An 11,340-nucleotide genomic window follows, 5' to 3' on the forward strand; every position below is an offset into this window, starting at 1 on the left:
GCACCAGGGAATGTTTGCGCTGGAACACGCCTCCTCTTTTCGCTGAACCGCCCCCGGGAGCGCAAGTTCATTCCCTAATTTACCGACGTGCGTCTGTCGAGGGAAAAGTCCGCTGTGTGTCAGGTGCAAAATAGGAATGATACATGCGTCGGTGTACAAAGTCAATTGCGCTGGGTGCAAGATAGGGCCCACAGAATTAAAAATTGCAAAAACAGGAATGACCCAATGTTGTTTTTGCATGATTTGAATAAGCATGAATCTGATGGTCTTTCTTGTTTCACCACATCCTCTCAATTAATACAGAATGAATGTAGTATGTACAGTAACAATTAATATAGGTCTAAATGATTTAATAAGAATTCCTTTATGCCACATAAAATATCAGTTATGAAATAAAGAAACAATGTGTATGTAAATGCCTTTTTGGGGTAAACTAAAAGTGTGTCAGGACACTCATCAGAGGAACAAGTATCAGCATCAGAGAACCACACAGACAAGAAGCCTCAGATACCTTCACTTGTTCTGGGACCCACTTATCTGTGAACAGGGGATATAATGAAATGCAGTGAAATGAAATGTAATGTATTCACAGTAGAAACCAACAGAAACCTTTATTTACAAATTATTAAAATAAATGAAATGTTCACCTGTGTTCCCTTCAGACAAGACCAGAGGACCCATGGATATGGAAGCACTGTCATGGAAGTCCAGAGACCTGCCCTCTCTCCGGTGGTGTCCAGAGGCACAATCCTAATAGAGAAAAGAGCAAAATCCAGCTGTGTGAATCCCTGTTAAATATCACTGAACAAACACGAAACATAAAGGTGCAGAAAGTCTCCAGCAGAGAACAGAAAAAAAACAAGCATTTTAGCATTTTCAACCTTGAACATTCAACCTCAGCACCATGGACATTTAGAGTGATATTTCTCTGATCAACAGGAATTTATCAATAGCAGATTCTTAAAACTTTAATTACATTATCACAGACGGATGGATGTCAATTACTCAATACTCACAGTTGAGCAGTGATTGCTTGACAGAAGGCAAAGGTGAACAGCACAGTGCAGGTAAAGCTTAGTGGAGTTTGCAGTGAAGATAAACATCCTGAAGGAGAAACGGCTGGATGTCGTGACACCGTTCTGCAGCAGCTCCACTGTGTCGTCATTTGGATTGGGACACCTGAGAATATCGATAATGACAATCAACAAATCAAATTCTTTTCTTTCTTTCCGCTGTATAAAAGTGGAATCCTGTGCTTTAGACTTGAAATCCTGAGAGATAAAGTATCTCAGGCAATCCTTAAAAAAAAGCAAAAAATGCTTTACTCTGAAAGGATGAGATCCCAGCGGAGGCTGTAATCAGGATCATTCACAGGTGTAGCCCAACACGTGTCCATCACCAGGGCAAACTGGCGGCTGTCGACCCCCTCAACACGAACTTCCACATGCATCTCCTGGTCGAGCTCTGCATCCACACGACCAGTGAAGGGCCGGGTAAACTCATCATCCTCATATGGAATCATCCGGACCAGATATCTGCCTTCACCAGCGGGAAGAGTCTTGTGCACAATGCTGATGAAATGTTAAAAAAAAAAAAAGTTCTATGTACATGTATTTGCCGCAACTCAATCTATATGCGACCCTGGACCACGAAACCAGTCACATGGGTACATTTTTTTAAATTGAGATTTATACATCATATGAAAGCTGAATAAATAAGCTTTCCATTAATGTATGGTTTGTTACGATAGGACAACATTTGACCAAGGGTGCAAAAAAAATCTAAACATTGAGAAAATCGCCTTCAAAGTTGCATTCACTCACAAAAATAAATGTTTTATATATTTACGGTAGGAAATTGACAAAATATGGTCATGGAACATGATCTTTACTTAATATACTAATGATGTTTGGCATAAAAGAAAAATCTATAATTTTGACCCATACAATGTAGTGTTGCCTATTGCCACAAATATATCCGTGCGACTTGTGACTGGTTTTGTGATCCAGGGTCACATATTTAGAAATGTAGATATTTTAAGAACACATCATGTATAATTTTCGGAGGATATTTGCTCATTTTTATACTGTACAATAATTTTTCCTGTGTAAAAGATTCCCACCTCTCCAGTGGGTTGATTTCCACATTCATGGAAAGTGTTTGTGATTGAGGATAAGCACAGCTGAAAGAAAGCTTCAGGATTTTCTCTCTGCTGATGATGAGATCTTCTGACCTCGGTGTCCCCAGAATAAAGTTATCATAGATGAAGTGGGTGCCGTTAGCCTGATGGAACATGGATATAATATTTGAACATGTCAACATTTTAACATTTTACCCAGAATCTAGTTAATGGGGGGTTCCAACTCTCACGCAACTGACACTGTTCTCCTGCTCATCTCCATTATATTACATAATCTCATGATAAAAACACAGTGCCAGTCATTGTAACATGTTGTCAGTAAACCTAATGAAATTCTGTTCAGTTAACAAATGCTTTAACAATCATTAAAAAAAAAAAAAAAAACACGTCTTGTGATGCAAGGAAATGGTCCACAGAAATAATTCTCACTCCAAGCTGAACGTATAAGCTGGCATCCCTTCATTATGTATAACAGAATATAATAATAAATACTATAATAAAATAATAATTTGCCTAAATCACTGATCATGATTGGGGTCTCTTATGAGTGAACATTATCCTAAAAGTTGTCAAAAAGAACTATTGTTTTCTTGATTTCTATACAAAACTTTATTGAATCCAACTGGCATCACACATATGATAAAAAGGATATCCTTTCAGCATTTTTTTTAATCGAACATTTAGTGACAATTTGAGATGATAGTACATGGAATAGCGTTGTATGTAATATATCCTACCACAAGATTTGTGCCACAAATGTGTTCCTCATTATCAAAATGGAATTCCACTCTGCCATTCCGGACCGTTCCTTTGCAGCTGGGATCATTGAGGTGTAAGACATCAGCTGGAAAACCAGCCTCAAAGAGCTGACAGCGAGACACAGATATGGAGCCAGAGCTGCTTTCACAGGTTTCTGAGACATCTGAGACAAAAAGCAAAGCTAATTAATGACTGAATATTGTATTGTATTTTAAATTTAGTTGTGGAATTACACCAACCAAAAGAGTCAGAATGTGATTGTGGTGTGTGATGGTCCTTTTTACATAAACAGCCGTAAACATCATTTTTCTTCCCACACCATTCATCCTCATTGCAGCTGAGTTCAGAACAGCGATCTCTCACATCTAAGAGAAGCACAGATAGATGAAGGACAACACAACACATTGCATGTTCCAGTAGCATGAGAGTTAATGAAAAGTAGGACTTGATCCACTCGATCAATTAACATGCAACTTATATTTAAATAACTTGAACTTTGTCTCCTCTCTTCTCCCAGACATGAAGAATCATCCACAGCGCCGTTCAATAAAGCACAGAGACTCAATATCTTCTCAGAAACAGCCAAAACTGTCACTGCAAGCTTTTCTAACATGATATGGTGGTCTGCAAAGGAACTACAACTATAGATTTAACATGCTATATTACATGCATCCCAGACATAAAACAATAATCCCACACATAACAGCACATTATATTACCAGCTGTAGTGTCCGTGGTTGTAGTTTCTGGGGCTGTACTTTCAGTTGTAGTTTATGCGGCTGTACTTTCAGTTGTAGTTTCTGGGGCTGTAGTTTCAGTTGTAGTTTCTGGGGCTGTACTTTCTGTACTTTCAGTTGTAGTTTTTGGGGCTGTACTTTCAGTTGTAGTTTCTGTGGCTGTACTTTCAGTTGTAGTTTCTGGGGCTGTACTTTCAGTTGTAGTTTCTGGGGCTGTACTTTCAGTTGTAGTTTCTGGGGCTGTACTTTCAGTTGTAGTTTCTGGGGCTGTACTTTCTGTACTTTCAGTTGTAGTTTTTGGGGCTGTACTTTCAGTTGTAGTTTGTGGGGCTGTACTTTCAGTTGTAGTTTCTGTGGCTGTACTTTCAGTTGTAGTTTGTGGGGCTGTACTTTCAGTTGTAGTTTCTGTGGCTGTATTTTCTGTACTTTCAGTTGTAGTTTCTGGGGCTGTACTTTCAGTTGTAGTTTCTGGGGCTGTACTTTCAGTTGTAGTTTGTGGGGCTGTACTTTCAGTTGTAGTTTCTGGGGCTGTACTTTCAGTTGTAGTTTCTGTGGCTGTACTTTCAGTTGTAGTTTCTGTGGCTGTACTTTCAGTTGTAGTTTGTGGGGCTGTACTTTCAGTTGTAGTTTCTGGGGCTGTACTTTCAGTTGTAGTTTCTGGGGCTGTACTTTCAGTTGTAGTTTCTGGGGCTGTACTTTCAGTTGTAGTTTCTGGGGCTGTACTTTCTGTACTTTCAGTTGTAGTTTTTGGGGCTGTACTTTCAGTTGTAGTTTGTGGGGCTGTACTTTCAGTTGTAGTTTCTGTGGCTGTACTTTCAGTTGTAGTTTTTGGGGCTGTACTTTCAGTTGTAGTTTCTGGGGCTGTATTTTCTGTACTTTCAGTTGTAGTTTTTGGGGCTGTACTTTCAGTTGTAGTTTTTGGGGCTGTACTTTCAGTTGTAGTTTCTGTGGCTGTAGTTTCAGTTGTAGTTTCTGGGGCTGTACTTTCAGTTGTAGTTTCTGTGGCTGTACTTTCAGTTGTAGTTTCTGTGGCTGTACTTTCAGTTGTAGTTTCTGGGGCTGTACTTTCAGTTATAGTTTCTGTGGCTGTAGTTTCAGTTGTAGTTTCTGGGGCTGTACTTTCAGTTGTAGTTTCTGTGGCTGTAGTTTCAGTTGTAGTTTCTGGGGCTGTACTTTCAGTTGTAGTTTCTGGGGCTGTACTTTCAGTTGTAGTTTCTGGGGCTGTAGTTTCAGTTATAGTTTCTGTGGCTGTACTTTCAGTTATAGTTTCTGTGGCTGTACTTTCAGTTGTAGTTTTTGTGGCTGTACTTTCAGTTGTAGTTTCTGGGGCTGTAGTTTCAGTTGTAGTTTCTGGGGCTGTACTTTCAGTTGTAGTTTCTGGGGCTGTACTTTCAGTTGTAGTTTCTGGGGCTGTACTTTCAGTTGTAGTTTCTGGGGCTGTAGTTTCAGTTATAGTTTCTGTGGCTGTAGTTTTAGTTATAGTTTCAGTGGCTGTACTTTCAGTTGTAGTTTTTGTGGCTGTAGTTTCAGTTGTAGTTTCTGGGGCTGTACTTTCATTTGTAGTTTTTGTGACTGTAGTATAGGTAGTGTTTATCCTTACTGGAAACAAAGATAAATATTACATTTAGTGATTGGTGGAGTAATGAAGTCTATAGATAGGATTGTCTCTACTGTTGTAGGCGCTGAAGGGATGGACTGACTTTCGCCATCCGGTATTAGGAAAATGTTATATCAATTATCATTTTAAAACAAAATTCAGAGTAAGAGAATGGCTAAATGACTAAAGCACAAATGGGTAAATTCTCACCTGCACAGTAAGCTCCACAAATCATTGGCTTGACAAACTCATAAACATAGAAATTTCCTGGACAGGCTTTGACTCTTATAGGGTGGGATGTGTAGTTACAGCAGCCATTCCATGTGGAAGCACAGACCCGACGGGTGACCACTCCATCTTCCAGCTGTGGGTGAGGGCCGTTGAGCCATAGTGGGTTAGAAGTTCCACACATGCCTTGATTTACACATGATTCTGGCATCTGAGTATTTTCACCATTGTAGAACATCCTGTACCAGCCATTCCACTCCACATTATAATCACACGTGTTATAGTAGTAATAGTTGTCTGTGGATCTCCAAGGCTCATCCAGACTGGTATAGTTGTAGCAGGGGTGTAAACTTGGAGAGGTGAAAGATACTATTATGTAAAAGAAGAAAGAGCATTATATACAAAAGAATAAATGTATTCAAAATAATTATACATTAGTCTTTTACAGGACTGCATTAGTTGTTGTCATATGTGAGCCTACAATACACCTCATGAGAAGCATACCAAAAATAAATAAGAATAAAAGTACCTGCACAATAAGCGGGAGCTGGGATTGAAAGAGTTGGTCTGGTAAATTTGTAGACATAATAATTTCCAGGACAAGCTTTGACTTGGATCGGGTTGGATCTGTAGCGACTGCACTGATCACGATGAGAGCCATAAATTTCACGAGTAACAACTCCATCTTCTAGCCGAGGATGAGAGCCATTAAGCCACAGAGAACTTAAACCTCCACATGACATGTAAGACATGCACCACTCAGGCATCTGAGCACTCAAGCCATTAATGAAGAGTCGATACCAGCCGTCCCATTCTACACGAGTGTCATCATAATCAGACATAAGGTCATACATAAGCAAAGACCAGTAATTGAGTGTGCTTCTCCATGAGTTGTAGAGTATGTTGTAGTTATTGCACGGGTCATAATCTGTTAAAAGAAACCAAAACAGACAAAGTTATACTGTAATGAGCAACTTTACGAGTGTGAATCTGAAACAGTCAAACACAGTAACCATGATGAGATTCTTAAATCACTCATACACAAACATGACTGTATAATAGTGATGCTGTTATGGTTTGTGGAGAGATGAACCCAATCGCAGACAGTATGCAATTAACACGGTTTTATTCAGACAAAACAGGGAAAACAAAACCCACGTTGGGGCAAAACAAGGCTGGTGGGCAAAAACAAAGACTAACTACATTAGACTAAGACTTGACAGATAACTAGACAAATAACTAACAACAGCAACAAGATCAGGACTTTACAAGACAGAGTTCTTCACCAGGTACTCACGGGAAGGTTTACACACAGGTAATGTATCACAGAATATACACACACTGAGAATCACAATGAACCGGCGTAAGTCAGCAAACACAAGGAGATTAAATAGAGAGACTAATGATAAAACAACAGGTGACACAGGTAAAGCAATAATGACAAAACGAGGATAACAAGGGGGCGGGGCAAGAGAACAAGACAACACAAGCACATGGCCCAAACAAAAGGCCATGTGCTTGCACACAAAACATGGGTCTGTCATGATCCTGCCTCAAGAATTAAAGAACGACAAGGACTAGATGGCAGAATCATGACAGATGCAACACATTCATGCAAAAAACTTTTATTGCAATTAATAATTAAAGAAAAGGTGAATTATAAATTATTGTGAATAACCTCATTCATATATATATATATAATTATTTACAACTTACTTGAGGTGATGATGAATCCAGTGCTTAAATCTGGACTTACAGTGGAAACCATCTGTGAAATGGTGCTGACATCTAAAAAATAAGAAAATTCAAGACATGACTGAAATCATTAAAAAAGATTTAAAAGAATGTATTAAAAAGTAAGAAAATAACCTGTACCTGTGCAGTATCCTGAACACCAGAATAGTGAATTCACAAGTTCATAGACATAGTAATTGCCTGGACACGCTTTCACTCTGATGGGAATTGACTTGAATTTACAGCAGCCTCCCCAGTAACCTCCACAGACCTCCCTGGTCACCACTCCATCCTCTATCTGAGGGTGAGGATCATTGAGCCACAGATTATAGTATGTGTTACAGGTGTATGAACTAACACAGGTCTCTGACATCCGGATGTCCATTCCATAGTAGAAAAGCCGGTACCAGCCATTCCAGGAGAAACGTTCATCACACATGTAATCTCCACTTTCATTGTTGGCTCTCCAGGGACGATCCAGAGACTCATAGTTGTAGCAGGGATCACTGCTGATGTTTTGGAAAGCAACTATCATGGATTGAAGGAAAAAAATACTTTATTTTAGTAGAAAGCTGTATCCATGTAACAAACAAAAATATATATTTGAAAATAGAGCCTGGAACTTCACCTGCACAGTATGAAGGCATGGGGATTGACACATTTGGCTTGACAAGTTCATAGATGTAATAATCTCCTGGACAGGCTTTGACTTGGATGGACGTGGATCTGTGGTCGCCACACAGGTTGTACCCATATGTTCCCAGGACTTCACGGGTCACCACTCCATCCTCAAGAGTTGGATGAGAACTATTGAGTTGCAGTCCAGTTTCACCACCACATTTAGCATTATCCACACACCACTCAGACATTTGGGCACTTTCTCCATTCACATACAGCCGATACCAGCCACTCCATTCAACAAGAGTGTCATCGTGTCCAGAGTACTGATATCGCTTTTGCCGAATGTCTCTCCAGGATTCATCAAGAGTGTTATAATCATAGCATGGATCAGAGATGGAAGTTGTTGATTCTGAGAGAATGAAGAAAAAGGGACAGTCTGTGATGAAACATATAGCAGAATGTTTCAAATGTCTTACTAATTGAAACAACTGCTTCAACTCATCAGCTTCTCGGTGTGTTGAATAGGGATAAACTGAAAACATTCTGGGTAGGGATGGGCGATATATTATCATTTGCGATATACCGGTAAAAATTCTCCTCACAGTAAGAATAAGTATTCCTGTGATAATAACAATAAAGCCTAGTTGATGACGTATTTCTGTTTGGGACTACGATCTCTACACCTGATCTTTATCACCAGACAATTTAAACCCTGTTTGTTCAGTCACACAATGCGAAGTCTTGTTTGCCCCAGCTGCATTTCTGAGCATTATTCTGTCATCGTATCTTCTGCCTGTGTTTTGACCCTGCCTTGGATTACTGTTTATGACTCTTCTCTGGCTGCCTTTGGTATCTGTTTACCTGGACTCTTCTGCTGTTTGCTGCCTGCCCTGACCCACTGTCTGTTATAACCGCTGTCCTGCAGAGTTTAGCTACAACCTTAATCAAACACACCTGAACCACAAACAAGCTCCTCAGAATCGCTTGGAAGAAATTTTTTTGTTTGTTTTATAATAATAATCACGGGCCAGGTGAGCTGAAGCAGATTGGAAATAAACTTTGCAGGACAATGGGTCCCCAGGAGCAGAGTTGACAGAATAAGTGGGAGACTGAATCGATGCAGGACTACTCTCTCAAGAATGTTCTGGAATAGCGACACTAAAAGCAAAAATAATCGCTTCAGCTCAGAGTTCAAAAGTATATAATTAGTCACTTTCATTGTAGTAATTATTACAGGGATATTTAAAGGAGAACTTGGTAACTTTTTTAACTTAATAAAACTGTCTAGAAATCATTTGGATGGTTAAACAACCTGTTTTGGTGATATTGGTGACTTTCCCCGCTCCCCCCAGCGTTCCCAGGCGAAAAACCAACCTTGCAACTTGGGGACTACCGTCCCGGCAAGATAGAAATTGGAAATCTCGTGAGAAGCGAGAACGAGAACGAGCGCAAGCGCAAAACACGAATTGCTTTACGGCAATTCGACATAAACACACACGCATGTATGATGTATTACCAGATTACCCACCTCGGTAGACATAGCTCCACACGATACAGTTGGCTTGCTCTGATCAAAACAAACGCACATGAGCAGCGGTAGAGAGGGGGAGGAGGCCGCCGCAAGTGAGTTTTTTACGACCGTGTTGTGAAATATACGCCCCCCCCACAGCTGTAGGGGGAGCTCGTGGGGAAAACATGCGACAACAAAAGGGAAAATCAGCGAAGAAGTGACTAGAGTTCGCTAGAGTTGCCGAGTTCTCCTTTAACTTATTATGATGAATAATAATTATGTGGGGGTGGGTTTCCCCAAAAAAACAAACAGTTATTTAAACAAGAATATGCAGGGGCGATCACTGGCAGATTAGTTCATGTGTAATGTTCTTGGGTCATTATAAAAAATGATATCATAGTTTAGGATGTAAACTCAGCTCCCTTACACTGTAAAAAAAAAATACATCCCCAAGTCAAAATTTTCTAGTGACTGGTCACATCTACATTTTTCAATTAGTCTGACGTATTATTTCTCATTGAGCCAATGTTAACAGACTATTGCAACACGAATTGCACTTGGGCCAATTAAAAAATTTTGATGTGACCAGTCACTAGAAAATTTTGACTTGGAGAGGTTAGAATTTTTTTACAGTGTACTTTAAACAAATTACACCACTAGACTATCATGTCTTATTGTTGGTGCACCTTAAATGACCATGAGGACCCTGATTTTACGTTTAATAGACAAATTATTAAGCATTATTTAATATTGGGAAATTCACAGACAGATTATAAAACACTCACCATTAATCAGCAGCAGCAGCAGTGACACACACAGTGAGATCAGAAACCTCATTGTGACGAACGGCACCTGCACACACATATACAACATGAAACATTCAGTTATATTTCTTTTTCTTTTTGTTTATTGTGTAGGTTTGTAAAAACAAATTAAATTATAGTTAACAGATATTCATAAAATTAAGATCGGTCAAAAATCTAGTCACTTGAGCTAAACCGGGTAAAATGGAGAGAAGTAACTTTACCTGAGATCAGAGCAAACTCAGTGAGATTCTCTCTTCAGTAGTTCAATACAGTGATGCTGAACTGCAGAGCTCACAATCTTATCAGTGCTTTTAATAACTGTGGGTGGAACTTTACTGGAAACGGGAGTAATCTCTAAACAATACCTTCAAGAAGTGTTTCATTTCTTTTTATATTGTTAGAGATTGTATCAATGCTTGCCATTTAATTGTTTGACTTCATTGTGCAGCTCTGTTGTGTACCGGCTGCTCTGATATTACAGTGAAAACAATAGTTTATGTATATGTTGACCTAAAATCAGATCATGTTCCTCTTCATCTGGATCAGTAAGATTCCCAGCAACAATATATAAATATATAATACAATCATGACATGACAAGGATGGAACACTTCGGAAATTTCAAAATGAAGGCGAGACCATCGGACAACGAAATGCTTTGTTAATAATTGTCAGCAGAGTTGCAAAAACAGGTTAAGAAGAAAAGACTGCAAAACACTAGGAATGAAGGCAAAGAATTAAGTGTGAAACCACCAGGAACCCTTTAGTCTCCAGTGTCACCATTTTCCAGAACTGCAACCTATAGGAGTCTCCAGAAGTACAAGGTGTCAGTTTCTCAGAGATGGAGAACTGCCTAATTATTATACAAAACTGAATAAAAGGCATTTTTAGCCCTCATCAACAATTACATATCACCTATAAATGATGATATATAATCTTAATAGTAATTTAGATTGATGTGGTTTGGAATTGGTAAATGTGCTTCGAATATCGACTTGGGTTCACTGTGCGATTTTGGCCACAATTGAGCCGTCTGAGACTAATTTTGAGAATCCTAAAAGATTCCTCTGATCTGAAGTCTTTAATGTCAGACTGTATGTCAGGACTAGCGATCAATGACAACTGAGATCCCACAGAGTGACATGGCTTACAGCGGGAATCATGTTCATACAGTCTGACAAGCTACAGTCGTAAAGGACCATTATAAATC

The 11,340-nt window shown here is 39.3% G+C and overlaps 1 protein-coding gene across 1 annotated transcript in view; it reads right to left on the reverse strand.

Moving 5' to 3' along the window:
- The window catches only part of LOC311306300 (uncharacterized protein), a gene marked incomplete at both ends in the record, with an annotated part of 32,342 nt that extends 21,049 nt beyond the window's left edge, over positions 1 to 11,293 (reverse strand). Inside the window, 13 exons of the mRNA XM_084434623.1 lie at positions 1,017 to 1,179; positions 1,326 to 1,571; positions 2,123 to 2,283; positions 2,878 to 3,062; positions 3,184 to 3,264; positions 5,444 to 5,830; positions 5,991 to 6,389; positions 7,178 to 7,249; positions 7,337 to 7,348; positions 7,457 to 7,723; positions 7,824 to 8,225; positions 10,112 to 10,178; positions 11,282 to 11,293. Coding sequence (XP_084290749.1) covers positions 1,017 to 1,179; positions 1,326 to 1,571; positions 2,123 to 2,283; positions 2,878 to 3,062; positions 3,184 to 3,264; positions 5,444 to 5,830; positions 5,991 to 6,389; positions 7,178 to 7,249; positions 7,337 to 7,348; positions 7,457 to 7,723; positions 7,824 to 8,225; positions 10,112 to 10,178; positions 11,282 to 11,293 — 2,454 coding nt within the window. The remainder of the gene's footprint in view (positions 1 to 1,016; positions 1,180 to 1,325; positions 1,572 to 2,122; positions 2,284 to 2,877; positions 3,063 to 3,183; positions 3,265 to 5,443; positions 5,831 to 5,990; positions 6,390 to 7,177; positions 7,250 to 7,336; positions 7,349 to 7,456; positions 7,724 to 7,823; positions 8,226 to 10,111; positions 10,179 to 11,281) is intronic.
- Between the last annotated feature and the right edge of the window lie 47 nt (positions 11,294 to 11,340).

Source organism: Rutilus rutilus (assembly GCF_951802725.1).
Source record: "Rutilus rutilus genome assembly, chromosome: 16".
Taxonomy (NCBI): domain Eukaryota; kingdom Metazoa; phylum Chordata; class Actinopteri; order Cypriniformes; family Leuciscidae; genus Rutilus; species Rutilus rutilus.